This window comes from Xyrauchen texanus, chromosome 26 (assembly GCF_025860055.1).
Source record: "Xyrauchen texanus isolate HMW12.3.18 chromosome 26, RBS_HiC_50CHRs, whole genome shotgun sequence".
Classification (NCBI taxonomy): Eukaryota; Metazoa; Chordata; class Actinopteri; order Cypriniformes; family Catostomidae; genus Xyrauchen; species Xyrauchen texanus.
This window is the reverse complement of record NC_068301.1, coordinates 33,648,155-33,671,081: the sequence shown is the minus strand read 5'-3', so window position 1 is coordinate 33,671,081 and position 22,927 is coordinate 33,648,155. Positions and strand designations below refer to the sequence as shown.

The following is a 22,927-nucleotide window of genomic DNA, read 5'->3' as shown; positions in this document are numbered from 1 at the left end:
CTACAGGTATATGCTTTCGATGACTGAAAAAGAGCAGCGTGAACATTCTTCACAACATATTGTGTTCTGCAGAAGAAAGGATGTCATACAAGTTTGAAACAGTGTGAGGGTGGGAAAATGACTGAATTTCCATTTTGAAAATGAAATAACATATAGCTGAAGCCATAGCCATATAGAAGTAAAGTAGTAGCATGTCATCAAGCTATCAGCAAGGTGAGTGAAATGTTGAGATTTTTTTGTTTGTAAGGCCACCAAAGGCACTTTGTGCTAATGTGACATTTTCTATGTCTGAACGTTAAGCTCAGAGCAGAGGCCAAGGGTCTGAATGGACTGCAGTCTCCCGGGGCCTGCTTGACTAAAGGATGGGTGAAGGTCAAATGGTTTCAAGTTAAAGGCTATGGCTCACTAGTAAAGAAAAATGTTTGCTTCATAGTAGCTCATTTGAACAACTATTCTGTTTTAAATCTCTCTTTCAATACGTAGTGTGCAAACTTGCTGTTGACTGCCAACGTAGGCAGCTGTCTTCTAAAGCCATGGCCACACAAGGATTTGAGCATGCAAAATTATTCAAAACACTGCAATGTATAGGATATCATGTTTGATATGATGAGCTTGCATTTCTGGTCTCCCGTGTTTGGATGCATTTGAATGGATGTTAATAGAGCCTAAAGTGTATTATGACTATGGCTTAAGTTTGCATGATAAATGAAATGGAACCTTACAAGTGACTGATTTGATAGATGACTTCATAGTCGACAACAGTGCAGGACACATTAATGTGAAGCAAACAGAGAGACTATTCATAAATCATTCTAATAGAGTTTGGTGTTAGCATGTTGCTAAGCACACATGTATTTGAGTAAAACAGTTGATTTAAAAAAAAAAAAAATGTAATTAAGTTTTGTGATTGCTTCCTTAAATTTTGGACAAGGTTTCTTAGAAGGCAGCTTAATGCCTTATATTGTTTCTTGATAAGCAGCTCTCTGCACAGTTATATCTATGGCAGGTTTTTGCATTGTCGATCTAAAGTCTTCATCTGTCTCTCCAACAATACATGACATTTTATAATCAAATATTTGGAGGAAGAATGTAAAATATAGCAGTGTTATCTCTGTCTTGTGTAGCATGTACAAAACGCTGAGGCCAGTGATGGTTGACAAATCCTAGCTACAATTTCATTATCTATTTTTTTGAAGTCTGACTAGAAACATTTAAAAAAGACAAAGTATTGTTTTTGTTCCACTGAAATTGACCTTTTAAAGTATGTAAGGTAAATGTACTGAGTGTCCTGTATATTGGGTATATTGTAAACATTAGGGTTCATACATTTATTTTTCACTACTAGCAGATTAAGGCTTGTTACCTGGTTTGACTGGTTTACTTAAAAGTTTATCTAAGATTGTAAAGGTTTTTACTTGTGTTATTCTGTATTAATAGCAGGCTACTCACAGTTGGGTTGCTCCTAAATCATTACCAGTAAAGGAGAAATTGCACCTATGCTCCAGCACTTTGATTTTTCAAGACATATAAAGGAGGCAGGGTGATAACATGTCTTTTCAAATATCATGCTGCTTCTATTAGGTCTGCAGCCTAAATGTCTTTGTCATTCTCAAAAGTTCGTCAAGCTGTGGATGAGAAAAAAGCAAATACCTTGGATAAGTCTGGCGATTATCAAAGTAAGGTACAAAATTCAGCATGGAAATGTCACCAGTGAGCCACAGCCTCAAAGGCCGCATTTACAATGTCTATCAATTCCGATTGGGGGAAAAAAATGATATCTAGCACAGATCGGATATTTGTTTTTGCATTCCAATCTGAGCCACTTCCATATGTGGTTTTAAATTAGATGCATATCCATTATCTGGACATCTGAACTGCGTCTTAACACTTGTATCTGATTTTCCTTGCATTTATGACATTAGAATCCACTGAAACAAGATTTTTATGTATGTCTGTGCAGGTATAACAATGTTATTCTGGAGATACAAGATATCAAGCAATTGTGAAATGTCAAGCATGCATTTGCAGCGAGGAGACATTTTAAACTTCAAAAGAAATTAGCATAAGTCAATCTAGAAATGGGTGAAAGTCATATAAGTCTATCAGAACGTTTTACGATACACTTGAGGATTATTTTGTGCACACTTTACCATAATGAGGATGGCATCAATAATAATAATTTTTTTAAATGACATGTGCGGTAGAAGAACAAGAATTTTTGTTTATCCGTAACCATAGGAAAATTGTAAATAGATATTCTCTCTATGGAACATGGAAGCGCCTTTTTGAAATAAATTCTTCACCAGTATTATTAATTGCCTTTATCAGTTACGAGAGACACTCAGTTAGTTGTGAAATCATCACTTCATAGCACTCAGGTTGGCAATATATGCTAGCATGGGAATTCTTCAAGGACAAGACGATCTTAGATCAGATCTGTGCATTATGCCTTGCAGTGTAAGTGCAGCCAATATCACAATGTGGTTGTGCCAAAGAGCATTTTAGGACCGCAAGATCGTAAAATTGCATATAGCCTACATGACCTTTCTCATCCAGACGGTTAACTATCTTGTATAGCAGCATGATATAACACAACACTGTTTGATGGGAATGTTGACGTCTCTCAGTATACCACAAAGGTAGTTACATATGAGATGAGACCAAATGTACTGTGTTCAAATATTTATTGGCCTGCAGTTTGAATGACTAGCTCTTTATGGCTTAATGTTGTCATACCGTGTGGGGAGAAGAGATATGTCCAGGGCAATATGGTATTGGATGTTTTGTGACGTTTGCTCAGTGGGAGGCAGAGTTGTGTAGATCCCTTGTACACAGACTTCCACTCATCATATCACAAGCTGTATACACATGACTGATTTTATCGGTTTATTTGTTTCCTGTTACCAAACTAGAAGATTGTTATTTGTGTTTGTGATTAGGATGACGGCGTGGCCGGGCCATAAGGATTGTCGCCTGGTGCTGAATTATCCAAATCAGCCGGGAGAGGGAAAAAGAAGAGCCGTCATGCAACTTTTGCCCATGTGTAGTGTTTTCACAAGAAGGATCAAAAATGATTCACTGAGTTAAAGATTTGATTAGTGGCTGGGAGAACAGACTAGCTATTAAATCGGTGACTGTGTAATATACAGTAGGTAGATATTAGGCCTAATCTTTGAATTAATAATGTGTATATAACATAAAATCAGACAACCCAAACAAGACCAACACTGACTGATATACAAAGAACAAGAACAAAAATACCTGTATGGTCCAGAAATGAGACATGTAACGGGTGTTTTATGAGGATGATTTGAAGAAGACAGTTTCAAATATTCATCTTCACCCTGCAGCTGAACAGCTCTAATAATAATAGCCTAATAGTCATAATGATCTTGCTTCTTTTCATATCAAACGGCATTATCATTTCGAATTAAAGTTTATGTTTTTAACCATTACCTAATTAAATATATATTTACATTTTGGGTATTGAGCAGCTCGTGATTTCCAGAGACGTGTATAACTGGGATTTAACAAAGTTTATTACGTTTCATTCGGTGCTTCATCTCTAAATGCAAATTAATGAGAGAGAATTTGTTTTTTTTACAGAATAAAGCTAGCACTCTGTCCCTTTACGAGAGCACATGCATGTTGAACAGTCTACGCTGCAGGAAGAGAGATGATGATGAGACATGGCTTTTCAGCCCTATAGAAAGAAACTGTTGATTTCTTGTGTTCCAATATGTGGATTAATTTTAATTAATTAATTTTCACCAACATGTAAAATATTATTTGTTTTTGGATTTCTCACACTGTGAACACGGAATGTGCGGGGATACTTAAAATGTTGCACACAACATTAAATCCCACTACAAAATTCATTAAGTGATGTTTTTCCTGCTATTTTCTACACATTGGTAATAGCTGCTGCTAAGACACTTGGAAAAGAGCGAGGACAGTGCTAGGAGATTGCGCTCTGTCAGTACGATCTTGTGCGTGCACTCGACTGTGTCTTGGCGCGTCCAGTATATTATGCTCTCGCGCATCTTTGCGAGAAAAATATACACACACCTCGGTTAGAAGACTTCATTCACTCAATGTCATTTTTGTGCTCACTGTCTTGTTGTTTGCTTGCACTAATGTTATAAATGCAGCACTGGCCCGATCGGGCAAGTGACCGTTCTAGCAACTGGCCCGAATCTTTCTCACACTGGCACCCTGCCACCGGGCAGTCCTTATTGTCGATCCCTGCATAATTACTGATTTAATACAGTCAGAGTTTGACTGAAAAGCAAACCTGTTATTGAAATTTTCTGGGCTTAAAGTGAATAAAATTATTTAGCCCAGGACGGTGAGTGCTTTTCTCTTTTTCTTGTCAATATTGTTGCTTGATTCATATTAAAGATAGACTTTTATTCGATAGATCGAATATTTTGAAAATACTATTTTTGTCTTGTCTGCATCACTTAATACATTAGTGGCTGTTTTAACATTAATATTTTGCCAAGACAGCACAGATGTTTGTCCCGTCTGTTCATACTCTTGTAATACATTAGCTCTAGTGCTTCCATTCATAAGGGGCATTTTGACCAAGTTGCGCATTTGACAGTTCAAGCTGAATTCACCATGACACACGAGTACTTTATAGAGCACGTACACATGCATGTGAGCTTTTGAAACCTGCCAGCCTTAGCTAAACAGCATGCGGGTATGGATCTCAGTTAGTACTCTGTACTGCTGGTACTTTTAACAGGTTGCTATTAAAATATTAAACCAAGCAGAAATGTCACACCACCCCTAGCAAGTCACACAGTTTGGGAACCACTGGAATAGACACTGGATGTGGAGCTGATTCAACTAATTGTGAATAGTCACAGAAAAGAGAGCATGAGGTGACAGGAAGTGAGTGTCATAGTGGAGACAAAAAGCAATTTAACACACCTGGAGGTATCAATTCTGCGACTATAATCTGTCATACATATTTTAATTAGTGAAATGTGTTTTGTCTTGGGAAAGTTTCATTCATTCTGACAGGTAAATCTACCAATGCATTTGTGAACACGGTAGCAACTTTGAACGATTTGAGTGACTGAATGCAAATTAAATTGACAATTCGCTTGTAAGATCAAGGCAGTTTTGTGAATCATTTTCAACTAGCTCATTAAAAAGAACCAGATCATAAATCATTTGTTTGTAAATCAGACATCACAGCCGGGCTGTGTTTGTTTTTGCATGCAGAGAGCACAATGTATAAGAAAAGTAGCATAGTACTGCAGGATACACTAGCGTGCTTTCTATTTGAAAGATACATTCACGGAGCAATTTATCAGGAACACTAAACTAATACTGGGTAGGGCCTCTCTTTGCTCTCAAAACATCCTCGGTTCTTTGTGGCATGGATTCCACAAGATGTTGGAAACATTCCTTTGAGATTCTGGTCCATGTTGACGTGATTGCATCATGCAATTTCTTCAGATTTGTCAGCTGCATGTTCATGCTGCAAATCTCCCGTTCTACCCCATCCCATAGTTGTTCTATTGAATTCAGATCCGGTGACTTGGAAGGCTACTGAAGAACAGTGAACTCATTGTCATTTTCATGAAACCAGTTTGAGCTGAATTTTGCTTTGTGATATGGTGCATTATCATGCTGGATGTGCCCATTAGAAAATGGGTAAATTGTGGCCATGAAGGGATGCAAATGGTCATCAACAATACCCAAATAGGCTGTGGCATTCAAGTGATGATTGATTGGTTTTAACAGGCCCAAAGTGTGCCAAGGCACAAAATATTCCCCACACTATTACACAACCGCCACCAGCCTGGACTGTTGACACAAGTCGGGTTGGGTCCATGGATTCATGCTGTTTGCTCCAAATTCTGACCCTACCATCTGTGTGCCTCAGCAGAAATTGAGATTCATCAGACCAGGCCACGCTTTTCCATGTTTTAACTGTCCAGATTTGGTGAGCTTGTTTCCACTGCAGCCTCAGTTTTCTGTTCTTGGCTGACAGAAGTGGAACCCGACATGGTGTTCTGCTGTTGTAGCCCATCTGCCTCAAGGTTTGACTTGTTGTGCTTTCTGAGATGCTAATCTGATCACTACAATAGTTCAGAGTGGTTATCTGAATTACCGTAGCCTTTGTCAACTCGAAACAGTCTAACCATTCTCTATTGACCTCTCATCAACAATGTTTTTGTTTTTGCCCTTCTATCAGTGTGCTACTGACTACTGAATGCATGCGATAAAGAACGAGCCCTGTGTCCCAATTTACTTACAATGCAAAATAGTGTGTACGTCCTACATGATAGTATGTTTCAAATAGCAAGCAAATGGTGCCTGGATATTATAGTATTTCTGGTGGATTTTTAAAATGTTCATCCAAATCTACTGTACTGTCACTCCTTGCTACAACAGGTTTTTCTTTTTTTTCTTTTATGTTAATCCCTTTCTTTGTCTGCTGTTTGGATGACACAAATGTTCTTTGGTTGTGGGTGATATCAGTGACTTTAGCAAAGTCTGAGACGCAGACAGAATCGTTCAGGCTGCTCTGTGGATCAGAGCCCACTGTCACCCAGGTCACTGTGCCTTCGTAATCATCGTCATAATGATCATTGATGTCATCTCTTCAAAGCCAGCTCTACTGCTATTTCCTAGGTTAGAAAGTTTTCTAACTGAATAAAATGATTCTCTAGAGTTGTCAGTCTGAGCACTATGAGATAATGTGGGGAAGGTTAGAAATGCTTCAGCTCTTTTACTGAAATAGATGGGAATGAAAGCTTTGGTCTTGGTTTTAGTCTAGTGTTCAGAATTTATTTGGGGGTCAGTTTTGTTGGGTCCTTGTTGTGCATACACTTCAAAATGAATCAGGTGAACTTGAAGGAATAGTTTAACCAAAGATCTGAGCTGCTGTTTTCCATACACTGAAAGCATATTTTGGTCAAAAATAATAAAATATCATAAAAGTCTTCAGAAGACATACTTTGTGTGGGATAGATTATCAGAGCTGAACAATAGCTAGACCATCTAACTCAGTCATGTGAATGCAAAAATGTTTCAGATTGTTAAAAGCTGAAGAGCGAAACATACAGAATTATGTTTGTTTTTTTGATAGGTATGACATTCAAGATGGCATGACTGTTAATAGTGGTGCTTCAGGTTATGCTGAAGATCTAAAGGTCTTTAGGCTGCTGTCTCATACAGAAGCTCTCCATATCACTTTGAGCTTTCTTAAAAGCAAATGTTTTTTGTTTTTTTTAGGTATTATTTTGAAGTCCTAAATTATTTCACAAGTAAAAAAAACAGTGAAGCCGCAACTGGAGTTTTCTTTATTTCTGAGGCTTCAGTGTTGCCAATTTCAGCTCAAATTTCTCCACAATACACTCTGTACTTTTTCAATTGCTTTACACTTCTTTTGGATTGCATCTTGGGCATCCAGCAACTCCCTCCAGATCTGAGTGCAAAATCAAACTTAATTCCCTTACAGCTTTGGAATGCTCATACCTTGGGCATGAACTTTGTTCAAACAAAAGAGAAATTGTGATACCCTGACTCTTCATCCAAACACTCTATCTCAGTTTTGTCTTGCCAGCAAATTGCTGCAGATAAACAAGCTCTGTGCCCAGAAGATTTATGTAACTCCCTGTTTTTTTCCGACTTCCATACATTTGACTCTTGAATCTGTACCAAGGTTGTTTTTGCTCCTTATGTGTTTTCTGTCATCCTTGTGACAGTTCTGTACCACTGCAAACATGTGTACAATAATAGTTGACCCTCTCAGCTCTTTCTATTAGAATAAATGAGGGATTTTACATGAAAGTCTCTGTTATACCACTGAACTAGTGAAGACACAAAGTTGATTACAAATTTTAATAACATGTAAAACAAATAATCAGTTACAGGACATAAGATATACACATTCACTTATACATTCACATTAATTGTTACCTACAATCTTGAAGTTGATAAAGTCTGTGGACAAGTAATACATCATCTACCCATATGCAGTTGTTTGGCTTCTAGTGCACCCATTGTGATTCATTGTTTTAATTAAGTGGGAGCAGAAATACTACTGTTTCTTTAGCGATTTATGAAATCTTAAGTGCAGCCTTTCAGTAGCATAACTGGCAGATATTTAACAAATACTGACTAAATAGTGCAAACTTAGTCCTCAAAACAGGGGACATTACCATTTATTGTTTGGAGGATGAATTAAATGACACAACCTCTTATTCTTACTTTTGTCCACCTATCAACTGTGTATAGTGCTATTGAAATGTGTAATGAAAACTCCAAATTATAAATATAATGTTATACAGTATTAATCCTTTTTATAGTAATTCTGATAACAATTGTTAAAGCTGCCTTAATCTGAACATTAACACATTGTCTGAAATATTTAAGGTAAACAAATTGCTAACAGAAAATTCTTTTTTTTGTGCAATGCTGTTGTTTTTTTCGATTTGGTCTTAAGGGGACAGACATTGACTAATAAAGGTTGAGCTTGTTGAAGTAATATGATAAATTCTCGCCTCATGTTGCCGTTCATATATCATGACTTCTTTTGAGCTTGTTGTCGTTCATCTTTTACAATGAGAAACCACTGTCTGGAGTCAGAGGAACCTTCTGAGATATTACAAGTATGTGCTGTATATTTCACTGAACCCGTAATGAATAATTCAATTGTTCGGTGATGGAACGTACTGTAAGGCAGTTAGACTGCAGTCTTGAGATGACGCTTCACATCTGGGGTTGAGGAATTTTACATAGCATCACTGAGTTTTTGCAAATTATTTTACCTTATTAGTTATGAATAATGTAAACATGTCCAAATGCTTTTCCTAACCCCTTGGCTCTTTTTGAAGCTTTGCAAATCGACTTTCCTGTTGACACCCGGCCACCATATCAAAGTTCCATACCAACAAAGCTTACTCAAATAAGTTGTGGATGACTGTTATTTGGATGCAGGGTTTTGGTTGGCCAATTTGCATTGACCGTGTTTAGTGGTTTGCCAAGTTGAACATCAACAGGATAAAAAAGAAGAGAAGCCACTATTACTGTTTTCTCTGGTTCCTGGGGCTCCACTGTTATCGACCACAGTACATCATATTTGTACTCTTAAATACCTTTGATCAGCTTTAGGATCTATTGGAATCTAAATTATCTGACTATATCATTTAGGTGGTTCCCTATATTCCCTCACAAATCTGGATCTTATCTGGGGAAAGGAAAAGTAATTGAAATCATTTTAGTTATGCTCTACTATAAAATATTCATGGTTCCTACAGTGATGGAAAACCTGTTAATATCAGGGAATTGTAATTGTGATTTCCAGGCATTGAAATTTCCTGTCAATATGAATTAGAAATGATTATTTTTGTGTGTGCTATCTATAAATTGTCCTTGTGACCTCTATAAGATTATTTTTAAACAAGTTTATTCAATAATATTGATGTGTACATTTGATATGTAAATTGTTTTGTGTAAGTATGTTGTTTATTGTAATTGGTATATGTCTCGTCACTGTCATGACTGCTATGTTGCTCGGAACTGCACACAAGAATTTCACCTACTGTTGCACTTGTGTACATGGTAGTGTGACAATAAAGTGATTTGATTTTGATTTGATTTTAATAACAATCACCTGGAAAAGTAATGCCAAAATCATGTAAATTCATGGTAATCTGTGGTCAAAAAAGAGTGATAACACTGAATATTTAATTAGTGATAAGTGAATAATTATATATATATATATATATATATATATATATATATATATATATATATATATTCTAAAGCTTTTTGGAGTGTTGTTTTTAGTTAATTTATCAAACCAGTTCACAGATATTCTAAATGATTCATTATAATGAATCATTCTCTGTCAAAAAAATATATATATTTTTTTTAAATACTTAATATCCAGGAATCACAAACAACTGGAAAAGTCATGTAATTCAATGGTCAAAGTGTGGAAACCCTGTTTGGGTGTTGAGGATCTTTACGTAGCATTCCTGAATTTATTCAATATTTCTTACCTTTTAGGTTATGAATAATATAATTGTACCCAAATGCTTTTTCATGCCTGTCAGCTATTTGTAGGAATCTGCGATTCAGCATTCATCACTCAGACAGCTTCCAAATAAAAAAAAATTCTGTTCCATTCGAGCCTCAAATTAGTGGTGGTTGGTTATTTGGATGCAAGGCTTTGGCAAGTAAATCTGCATGGACCCCTGCTTGTCGCTTTGCACCCAGTTTTTAGCCTTTACGCTCTCGAACACTGAGCAAAGACATTTTATCTCTAATTTGTTTGCAGAGTCTTTTCGTTTTAGAGATGTTTGCAGACAGCCTTGTGTGTCTCATTCAGACCTTGGAGTTAAACTTGACTGAGTTGTTCATTTAAAATTGAACCCACTGATATAATTTACTTTCATATGTTTTTCTGCAAGCGTTGTTCACCTGATTCACTAATGAAAATATGCAAATCAGGTAATGGCACAAACTTGCCCACAAAATTAGTGCAAAATATATGGAATTCGCATGGGCCAATTCTCTAGCTTATGGCAGCTACTACGTATGGCAACTACTACGTATGGCAACATTTCTCTCTTTCCAAGAATTTCAGCTTTCACACTGAAGGAAGGTCTGGTGGCGTATTTTAGTACTAGAAAAGATGCCCTTTAAGAGTGTGGAAAGTGACGGGGCAGTGTCAAAACCATTAGGAATACAGCGGAGTGGATTTCTGAAAGCAGAACTGGACTTGCCTATCTGAAACGGATGCCTGCGTCAAAGTGCATTGCTGCAAAAATACAACTTATCTCAACTTTTGTTCACACTACAGACTATCACATTTGCAAACCCTTTTCTCTGTATCCTCAATGGATTAATATCAATGGATTTGCACTCTTCTATAGATTTTGGGCTTTTCCCACTTTATTGATGGGACATTAGAGAGAAGGAACAGGACATCGTGAGGAGAAATGATATCACTGTAGTAATTGACATGGGAAGGAATGGAACCTTTCACACTATCACCACAGTTCGAGATGTCTAGAGCACTAAGTTCTAGACCACCACTCTGACCTCACCATACTTTTACATTTGAGTTGGGTCTTTGAGCATGACGTCTTTCAAAAGTGCTGCAAGCATCTGTAATTTTATTAGCCTTTCTACAACACTGTATCTTCAAAGAGCAATAGTGCTGCTGGCGGCACACTTAAGCAGCTGCCTTAAATATCACACAGTCAAAGACAGCATGTAATGCATTTTTCCAGCCAGAGTGATGAGACATGTCACTCATCGCTGAGCTGAGAATGAACGAAAGCACAGAGTGAGAGTTCTGCGCAAAAACACAGTGTGTTGTACAGCTTCCTATTCCTTTAACTTCACGTTAGTTTACTTGAAGATGCTGCCTCCAATCATCCAACAAATTTCAATTTATGAGCTTAAAAGTCGCAATTACAAAATGATCTGTGTTCAAGTCAATTTGGTAAGAAAAAATAGATGTGTTGGGCAATTTCATATATCTTTCTCAAATCCAGAAAGATTTTCCCTGCTGGTGCAACAAAATGAAATGTATGTAATTGTTGCTTTATCTTATCTTATGATTTATTTTCTCTTGCCACCACAGTTGATGATGGTAAATGTAGTTTGGTCACACATGCTTGTCGCCTCATGAACCGATTAAATGAGTAGAATTTTCTGGCATGCTTATCGCAATTCTCAAGAAATAGTACCATATCTATGCAAATTTGAAATGCATGAAAACTAATTCTACAGTAAGTGTTGCACTAGTCAAAGGGTGTGTGGACTGGAGTGGTGGTGGTGTAGTGGGCTAAAGCACATAACTGTTAAGCAGAAGGTTGTTGACGGCCACCACCATTGTGTCCTTGAGCAAGGCACTTAACTCCAGGTTGCTCCAGGGGGGATTGTCCCTGTAATAATTGCACTGTAAGTCGCTTTGGATAAAAGCGTCTTCCAAATGCATAAATGTAAATGTAAATGTGTGTGTTGACTAGTCACGGTTTGCATGACTTAAGGTGCCTAAACACTAGGGAAAACTCCTATGGAGTGTTGAACGGATAGTAATGCGTCCACTCCATTTTAAAGGCTGTGGAATGAGCCATATCAGTTTGAAATCATGCAGGAACACAGTGAATAAGAATCCAATTGGTACATTTATACAACATTTCATGTCATGGTGGATCCAGCAAAGTGTTGTGTTAACAAGCTAATGATTGTGCATCTGTGACTGTGCTTTTGGGGAATTGCCTATCTTTGCGCCATCTGTTTTGCCCCTTATCAATTTAATCAGGTAGCGCTCACCTCATTATGCCTGTCCATTACGACAGCACTGGGTCACTTTGGAGGTTCAGTGATTTGCATGTTGGGTTTTGGTTGTTGGCTTTTGATTTGCACTGCTGCTCTTCTTGTTTTTTAATGGATGGTGATTTGTTTATTAGTGATTAGCCAGAAGACAATTAAATAGGGCTGGGTCATTGCTTAAACATGTAATTGACCTCAATTTTTATTTTATAAATTATTAGATTTTTTTTTAATTTATTTTCAAAGCATTATAGCTTATGTCAGTAATAGCCAATAACAGTATAATGTAATAAGGATATGTCAAAATACTCTCAAGGGTGAAATTGACCTTCAGTGTCCACGTCTCCATCAAAAATCCTCCTCAAAAGCGTTTCAGGAGTGAAGTTGTCCTCCACAATCCACTACAAACTCACATTCAGGTCTGAATGAGAGAATTAAAAGCCCACTTTTGAACATTCAGTCAATTTTCAATGGATAAAAGGAAGTCCTGCACATTAAATGTTTACTCCATTGAATATTCTGTTTCACTCATAAATGCATCACATTACAGAAGCAAAATGGGTTAAGCATGCTGTTTCATGTTTTCATTTTACTTAAAAAGAAAACTCAGATCAGAGATAAAAGTAATTTATGCCCATCAGACATTTGACACAGATTTGACTTAAACGTTAATGAATTGTTACCGTAATTGTACGTTATCAATTGGGCACGTACAATATGAAGTCTTAGTGAGCGGTGCAATAACTACTGTTGAACTTTTGTCTCATGTTAAAGAAGTTAATGACTTCTGCCATGGAACTTGAAGTACGACTTTAATTTGCCTCCTAGATTTGGTATGGTGGTGTTTATATTTGCATCTCATTTACTTTGATGCTTCTAGATAACACCCCTTGCCAAAATCCTTCTTTTAATTAAATGTTTCCTTCTCATTAAGCTTATCTGTCATATTAAACTGGAAAAAGTTTCATGGGTATGTTTTTTTAAACACTCTTCATTGAGCTCATTTATAACTTGTGTACATATGGCTGTGGCATATTTCTGCAGGCTGTTCCAGAGTATCCATCCACTGTAATAATAAGCAGAATGAAAAATGGTGTATGATTGCTATTTCCCAGAGGAGGAGAGGGCAATTACACAGGGCTAGCAGAGAGATCAGCCGTTGCTGATCATTTTTGCCAGTGCTTGTCTAACGGTTGTTGCCACAAATAATCATGGAGATCTGAGCCCCAGTCTGCCTTAATGAAAACAACAAAAAAGTTACTGTAAAAGCGTGCATTGAGGCTAAACACGAGCACTAATATTCATACATGTTAAAAGGCTTGTATCATGAGAAATCGAATTGTTCTTTATCTCTGGGAATAAGAGTTTGATGTATTAAGAAGACCTACTGTAACTTCCTCCCCTAGTCCAAAAAGCATTTAATGAAACACAGCTCCAAAATAAACTCCTTTCTAAATTTCTGTAACTTTCTAACATCAGATAGATGACATGAACACATAATGACCCACAGTTGCGCGTTGAGTTCTTTGTTAGCAGAAACTTAGCCCACCCTTTCAAAATGAGGAAATTGGATAGATACTTTTTTCTAAACATCATATTCTAACTCTATAACATCAACTCTACTTTTCAAACTGATAGGTCATTAGACATATTATTTGTTAGACAATCAACATGCGTACTACTTTGTCTGATATTTAAATTGTCTCAGTTGTTTTCAGTTAATCCACTTTCCACTTTTTATCTCTGAAACCCTCCTCCTCACCTGCACCACACATCTAGATCTGATTGAATTGATTATATCGAATTTGAAGCAGCATCATGTCTTACATGCTCAACACAATATGTCTGTGTATGTTCTATCTGTAGCAAGTCTTCATTCTTGCTCTGCAGCAGCATAAGCAGAACTAGTCTGACTGTTTGCCAAGTTGTCATAACTCTAATAATTATGAGTAAATTGATGGAAAGTTTATCAAACCATGTGCTATGATACGATCACTTTAAAGATTGTATGTGGCAAACCTTGTGCTGCACAGTTGTAAAAATAGATCTATTAATTGTTCCTATAACTCCTCTTTTGGGCAGGTGGATGACATCCTCGGGGAGGAGAGTGATAATGAGAGTGAGGGAAAAGGGAAAGAGGAGAAGATGGAGGCAGAGGATGAGGACGAGGAGCAGCAGCCTCAGACAAGCAGACAGAAGGCCCCAGCATCAGATCCCCAACAAACCCTTAGCACTGTTGTTGAAGAAGTGGCCCAAATGTCGACCAGTGAAGAAGTTTGTGTAGCAGAGAGTGTGCTCAGGTATTACACCTTCAGTGCCAGTAAAGGAAAATTACAATTTCAGTAACTTGAATGATCTCTTTCATTATGCCATGCTGTGTAACCTTTTATACTACCGATGAAGTACCTTCACAGATAAAATAGGGCTCACTGATTGCGCCTTTAACCCCTTGCTTCAGTGCAGGTTTGTGAGTGTTGATTAGAAGCACACTGCTGTGCCCAATCTCCAGCAGCCCCTTGTACTCACAAAACTGCCACAGTCTTAGTTGAGCAACATTAACAGTTGCCATGGCAATGTCTGGAAGTAGAGATCTGGAATAAGGTGGGGTCATGTCCTTGTATGTCTTCCTGTCCAAGCACCAATGCCTCACCCGCTGCCCAGACTTCTATCCAACATTGGTGTAGTCAGCAGGATATTGTCAAATCATTATGAGCGAGTCACTGCTTTCTGAATTGTAGAGTTGGAAATTGAGTGCTGGTTTTTAATCTGTTGCTGATGTGAATGGAACACCTTACGGAAATTCTTTAAGTGTTTTCTGCGCACTGTAGAGCACAAAATGCCCATCCACTTTGCCAGCAGTCTTGGTTCCAGGAATATTTTCCCATACATTTTTTCCATTGGGATTTCATAAAATCCTTCATAAAAGAGTTGCCATGCTCCAAACCAACTAGCTCTGTGGTGAATAACAACATTACTAACTTTGATTTGAAGCAAAAATATATTTGGAAATTGGACAAAAAGGTGAAGGTATAAGATGTATTTCTTATGTATTGAACTGTAGTGAAGCATTGCTAATGATAATTGAATTTAAAGCATTTCAAAAAATAGATATAATGTTGTTGATTATAATTATAGAAACAATATACTTTCAGTTTAGTATTCAGATATATACAGATATGCAAGTAGTTTGAGACTCTATTGCAATATTTGCAGTGCATAATTTAAGTGGCCGGTCGCTGCTGAGCACTTTTGATGTGCATTATTAGCAGCGATTCTCTGATTGGTGGATCTTTCTCACCTGGATCATAGGTATTAAAGTTCTTCCCCAGAAATTCTGCCAGTAATCAGAATCAAGTTAAATTAATGTGGACTGATGGCTTCAGCTGAAGCATTTACCATTGACTAACAACTTAAAAAAACTTTTGAATTCCAAATGAAAAGCTCTTGCCGACAAAACCGTCTCATTCTGCGTTTTGGTGATAGTTAAGACTTGACGTACTCCTGAGGTAATTAAAATGTCTCTTACATAGGCTGGAAAATGCTTGATATCTGTCAAGTCCCATCTGGGCATTTTTTGTACATCAAATGGTGATAAATCCAGTCCCCATCACTATCACTGACTGAATCACTGCTGTGTGTGTGTTTGTGTGTGTGTGCGTGCGTGCGTGCGTGCGTGCGTGCGTGCGTGTGTCAAAGTAATGAATCCGGGTGGACACATTACAAAGATTTCTCCCTTCAAACAAGTGTTTATGATGGTTTATGCTATATTAACCGTAAATAATCACGATTAAGAAAAATGTATGCTTTAAACAATTTTTTATTAATCGCATGCGTTAACGTGTTAATTCTGACAGCTCTAGTTTTTAGTTATTGGATCATTTTGGACCCTGTTTTTAGCGCTGTCCACTTTTTATCAGATCACCTGAGATGGATGTTTAAAATAGGTGTAAATGGAACCTTTTTCTCATTAGGATAGAAATAAAATGCTGAATGACAGCAACTCTTTCCCGCCATTCCATATTTTTAGTCATCTGCCTCATTTGTGATAATGAGAAGCTTCTTTTCTCTGTTTTCTTCATTGTTTGTAATGCTGATGTTAAGAAATAAGTGTTGAAGTGGTGGTATCAGTATGTGTGTTACGTCCTCCCCCACTCAATAAAATGTATTCTTTTGTTTACCATTTTCAGATCAGCTCTTAAGCAGCACCTCATATAAGTCAGAAAAACAACATATAATAGAATTTCCATGTCATTAAAGGTACACTGGAATTCTGGGATATCTATTGATGTGTGGTTTAAATACAAAATGGCAAATTACTTGCAGAGGAAGATTTAGTTTCTTTGTCTGTGCTCTTCCACAAGGATGAATCTGATGGTTTTCCTCAGAGGAAAAAACTGTTAGAAGACATTTGTGATTTGAATCGCTCGGGTCACTTAAATCAGTAAGGGTCAGATTCTTACTTGGTCATGCCCCCCATTGAAACAAAAAACAATTAGCTTCCAGTAAGAATAAACGACTGTGGTAACGGGTACTACATGTCCGCGACAAGATTGATGGTTGAGAGGATAGTGATAGCCTGTCCAAGTTCCAAAAGCACCATACATGTCATCCTTAACACTTGTGCCTTATTCATTAATTCTTCTGAAGCCATTCGATAGTGTTGTGAGGGACCGACCGAAATATCAGTGTTAATTAATTGTTTTCTCCATTTGAAACTGGATCTTTGTTTACATAAGTGCAGCTGAGAGCGCACCTGACGCTATTACGTGCTTTTTGCAGTTCGCGCTGCGGGCCTCCCAAAAGTTGAAACGAAGTAGCAGAAAAAGCAGAGGTGTAGATTTTTGCTGAATGTGTGAAAGTGATTTTAGAATGGGTCAGTCTTCCACGCCCCCCTTACAATAACTTTGTGCCCCACGATTTGAGAATCACTGCTTTAAGACAAGAGAAATCGCATACATTTGACTCAATGGCCATTATTTGCACTTTGGAACATTCAAAGTTTGACAGGCCACAATGTTCGAGCTCACCTTGTCGTCTTGTGTGCTGCTTTTATTTTTGGTCTAATAAGTGCACCAAGTAGCTCTACCATCCCATTCAGAATAAAAATTGACAGGAAATGTTTGCTAAGGTAGGATTTGTGCCATGAAAATGCTCCGTATCTAAACACTTCACCTGCATAACTTCCTTTTGCCTTCTTTCATGGTGAAGAAATTATTTTTGATTTTGTTTTATCTTCTTTTTTTCCTGTGTTGCTAGCACAATGTGTTTGTAGTGTGTATAGCAAATTTTTGGGTAAATGATTATGCACGCACAATTATGAATTATTTGGGTCAATTATTATGTGCATCAGTGCACATTATTCCTAAGAAAAAAAGTTTTGGCTTTGTATTTGTCATCAAAATGTCTTGACTTGTTCCATGTGTGCATAGATTTTAGCCACGCAGTCTTGGAAAAAACGAATTGCCAAACAGCTTTGCATTGTAATGCAGCCTTTCGGAAATCTTGCCAATAGGAACTTAATGCTGGTTAACATTTACAATATGTAGTAAAGTTGACTCTTTTTAATAGCAAGTGATGATAGATATATGAAAGAATTGTTACCATAGGGATACTTCAATGTTCTTGACTAACTTTCTACCTCCATGTCCTGGGTAAAAGAAACCTCCACAATGCACTGCGAACTCGCATTCAGGTCTGACTCTAATCTGGCTTTGAACGTCAACTTTTAACAATCCAATCATATGGATAATGGTGGATAAAATCAAGTACATTTGATTTAATGGAAAATCCAGATATATGAAGATAACGGAAGTAAAATGGGTTGTGAATGCTATTTCATGTTGACCGTAAACCATTAAAAATCCTGTCTAGTATTTAACTCTTGGGTAGTTGCACTGGTAATTGTCTACTATTACAGTGATGCAGTGATGGCTTTTGTCTGTCAGGCCGAAACAATTTACTCAATAGGCTTTGTCATATAGGGCAAATTCTTAAGTTAAGATGGAGATATGGCCACGCGGTTGTCATTGTCTGCAGTCCGTGTAGAAAGCTGAATCATAATCACGCCGCCTCTTGTCTCTGTGAATGGTCCTCCAGACTTGGACTCAGCTATTATGACTGTGTTCTTGGCAGAGAAAATGTTCAGTAATTATGGAAAAAGAGCCACCGCAGGCAGCAGGAGCAGCAGGCATTGAATAATAGAGCCGAGCAAATAAACTCTTCTCAAATACAGAGCCCACCTGAGACACATTCCTCTGGCTGACGGCTAAAGGTTCTTTTCCGTAAATAACGCTGCTCCCTCCAAGATGGGTGGCTCTTTTGAAGATGATCAAATCCTGTTTCTGAATTATTTATTCCAAGAATATGCACATAATTTGTGTTCCTAAGATGCAAGTTGTTTTTCTGTTATTCATTTGGTTGGAGGCAAGTTTTTTTATTTCTCAGGCCACTGGACATGATATGTTCCAAAATGAACATGACGAGTGCCAAATTCACCCTCTGTCAGGTTATCAATGCTAAATGACAACAACGATATTCTAACCAGGTGCGACTTATATTCAGGTTTGACTTTATTTCTGGGAATATGGTATTTGCTATTTTGCAACATCTTTGAATGTGGCTTATCCTATCAGAATGTAGAGTCAGAACTATCAGTTTTATAAATTCTATTTAACTTAAAATATTCTTTATCTGTTGTGTAGAATAAGAGCAGCTTTTACCATATCTCAGGCTGATATGTTTTATTTAGTAATTGATTATGCTAATTGTAGTTTGCAGTACTATGTAGTAGTTTTTCCAATGTTCCACTAAGTCAGCTTTAAGTATCAGCATTAAAATTTTATATTAGTTTTATCTCTTTGCACTTGTCAGGAAGTAAGATAGATAACTCTCTAAACCTCGTTCTCCCTGAGCTGAAATGCAATGTCCTGTAGCCACTACTCTTATGACACCAATCAGTTATCTCCCATTGAAAACTTCCAGCACTTTTAAAGAGACAGCACAGAGGTAAAGATGTTGAAATCATTGGTGGAGCAGAGAATGAACTGATGGAAGCATGAAATATTCTGTCCACCTCTGCTCTCTTCTTCACATGTCCTCCTCATCCTCCATGTATCCTCTACATCAGTGGTTCCTCATTCACAACAGATGAGTAATGCATTTTTTAACCACAAAAGATTATTTCATTGAATGCTGTTTATCTAACATTTATGACATGGCCATTTTAGTGTTTCTACACTTGAGGGCACACACACTATATATATATATATATATATATATATATATATATATATATATATATATATATATATTTCATCTAATACATCATCTGGGTTTGAATGTTATTTTATACTGGGATGAAATTAAAAGAACAGTACATTTCCGAATTTTGCTTGTGTATCTCCATCGTCACCTTACGTACCCCAGTTTTTGAAACACTGCTCTACATCTCCAGAGCTCTCATGATTGCAATCAGTCTCCACTCAAAGCCCTGTGCTGCTGAGAGGATTTGATTTACGTCATTAGCTGCTAAAGAAAGTCATGAGTGTTTGACCATTGATTTGGAGGGCTCTCTGCTGATCAGTGTGTGGGCACATAAGTCATTGCTTTTATGATAGTCATTACAATATCAAGATATGAGGAGATGAATGCCATAATTGAGTGTGAAACAATATACAGCGAATGGTTTATGGGATATTGTAATATGGTTCTATAAAAAACAAAAGTCAGTGATTAAATTAGTTCATTCAAAGTTGTCAATAGGCGTTTTACCACACAATTGGGGAACTAAAATTAGTTTGCTATGAAAGTATACCTGTTCAAATAAAATTCTAACATTGTTTTCCACCAAAGAGACAGAAAGCAAGAACTTAATTTAAATAATATTTAACATTAGTACAGTATCTGACGCTATTATAACGGTGACACCTGAGCTTAATGCAAGAACAGCCTAGCTGACCCGCTTCAAAATAAACAAAATACACCACCCGTGGAAGATTTTTTTTTGTTTGTTTTTTATTGTGCAAAACTTCACTTGGACAAGATGTGCTCAAATTTGAAAGATTAGATGGAAAACAGCAGGAGAGCAAGAGAAGACTGCTTTTACACTACCCTAGTTAAAGTCAACTGCATTTTTACTTTTTCATACCTTTGCATGATAATACTTGAGCTTCTAATAAACAATGCAACTGAAACGTTGTCTAATGCTGATTTTAACTAGAAATTAAATCAATTTTATGATATGTAGAATAGATAAACACAACGGGCCTCATTCATGAAACTTTTGTAAATATATGAGTAAATTTGGAGTAATTTGCTCGTAAAATGTATCTTCCCGAAAACTTTCCACCGGATTCACAAATGCTTCATACTCCCCAGATTTGTTGGTAAAATGTGTGTATGTTAGTGAATTCCAAACATTCGTACATAGGGGGAGTGTGCTTGTTCATTCACAATTATCGTAATCCATACCCATGAAAGCCATTGTATTAAACCAAGTAATCATGTTCCTTTCACATAACTTGTGTCAGGGCTCCAACATAAGCATCGTGTGCCGCTTTGACCTCCACATCACATTCACGAATGTTGCAGATAGCATCACAGAATAGTGATTTTTTTTTTTTCTAGGTAGTTTCATCTCGACACTGGCTTTCCGGCATGCATAGTTTTTTTGTCTGAATGTTGAGATTATTTCATTGTGGTCATACAACTCAACGTATCCAGATACACACAGGATCATTGTCTCTTATCTTTTTAAGATTTTGCTGGTACCGCCTACATAATGATATATTATGCCAGTTGGCTGTGCTTAAAAAGGTAGCAGCAAACAATGTCAGAGATGAAATATTTTAAACTTGATTGTCACCTATCAATACTTGTTCTTTAGCTTGATGTTTCACTCCATAGAGTACAATCTATTGGTGAACATCGATTCAGATAATTTGAAAGGGCTTTAATAATCGTATTGAATGTTGTGGAATCTGTTTATCATGATCTTATGTTAGTTTGATTTCTGAAGGCCTTTACACAAAAGAATATCATACTGGACTGAAACAGCAGCTGATGTTCTGAAGGTCAGATTGCCTTCAGCTGTCACTGTTTCACAGTGGATAATCTTGCTCTTCATTCTTCACATTGTCAATACAAGCGCACCCTCAGGCGCTCCGTTTTTTTAGAACAGCGCTCTGTTTCCCCCTGAATAGTTTCTGACTCCTGTATTTTCAGACTCTTGTTGTTTGTGATATTTAAACAAGTACTGTGTTCTTATTTTATCCTGTTTCCTACTGTCTGCCTTCCCCTGTAATTTACTGCAGCTCATATCATTTAGATTTTTCCTCTCTCTTAATCTCTCGTAGAAAGATGTGTTAAAGTATTGTGTTCATTCCTGTTTCTTAAATGGAAAACATGTTCCTCAAACACATTTTGTCCCATACTTTTGTCTTTTTTTCTGTCTTCCTTCAAAAATGAACTTGATCAGTACACATGAATGCCACCATATCATATTTATTAGTGACAAAAATCTGGATATTGTTTGAGTCCACACAGGGGGACAAAGGTCTTATTTTTTCTTTTTTTTTTTTTTTGGAGAAATGTCCTCTGGTCTGATAAAACAAAAATTGAACTGTTTGGCCATAATGACTCGTTATGTTTGGTGGAAAAAGCCGGAGGCTTGCAAGCCAAAGAACACCATCCCAACCGTGAAGCATGGGGGTGGCAGTATCATGTTGTGGGGGTGTTTTGCTGCAGGAGGGACTGGTGCACTTCACAAAATAGATGGCATCATGAGGAAGGAAATTTATTTGGATATATTGAAGCAACATCTCAAAACATCAGTGAGGAAGTTGACGCTCATTCAAAAATGGGTCTTCCAAATGGACAATGACCCGAAGCATACCTCCAAAGTTGTGGCAAAATGGCTTAAGGACAAAAAAGTCAAGGTATTGGAGTGGCCATCACAGAGCCCTGACCTCAATGAGCAAGGAGGCCTACAAACCTGACTCCGTTACACCAGTTCTATCTGGAGGAATGGGACAAAATTCCAGCAACTTATTGTGAGAAGCTTGTGGAAGGCTACCCAAAACGTTTGACCCAAGTTAAACAATTTAAAGGCAATGCTACCACATACTAACAAAGTGTATGTAAATTTCTGATCCACTGGGGATGTGATGAAAGAAATAAAAGCTGAAATAAATAATTCTCTCTACTGTTATTCTGACATTTCACATTCTTAAAATAAAGTAGTGATCCTAACTGACCTAAGACAGGGAATGTTTTCTATGATTAAATGTCAGGAATTGTGAAAAACTGAGTTTAAGTGTATTTAAACTTCTGACTTCAACTGTACCAAGTTTCAATCCAAGTGTCAATATGCTGAAGATTAGTGGAGATGCTCTTATGGTCTTATATGAAGCCCTACTTACTACTGTGAAAGGCTTTTTCTGGAGAAAAATACTGTATGTGCTTGCAGTTTTTCACTGCAACCTGTAATATAGAAATCAATACCTCTGCATAGTGCCGCAAGGGTCAGACGTCCAAATGCAATTTACCAAAAAAAGATCAACTTGAAAATAGTGTATATAGAAAATGCTTTATACACTTTTTTTCAAATCAG

The 22,927-nt window shown here is 37.1% G+C and overlaps 1 protein-coding gene across 2 annotated transcripts in view; it reads left to right on the top strand.

The window, feature by feature from the left end:
* Window positions 1–22,927, top strand: part of LOC127619591 (RNA polymerase II subunit A C-terminal domain phosphatase-like) — a 148,964-nt gene that overhangs the window by 84,632 nt on the left and 41,405 nt on the right. For both annotated transcript variants that reach the window (XM_052092477.1, XM_052092476.1), the window contains exon 12: window positions 14,401–14,618. In XM_052092477.1, coding sequence (XP_051948437.1) covers window positions 14,401–14,618 — 218 coding nt within the window. The remainder of the gene's footprint in view (window positions 1–14,400; window positions 14,619–22,927) is intronic.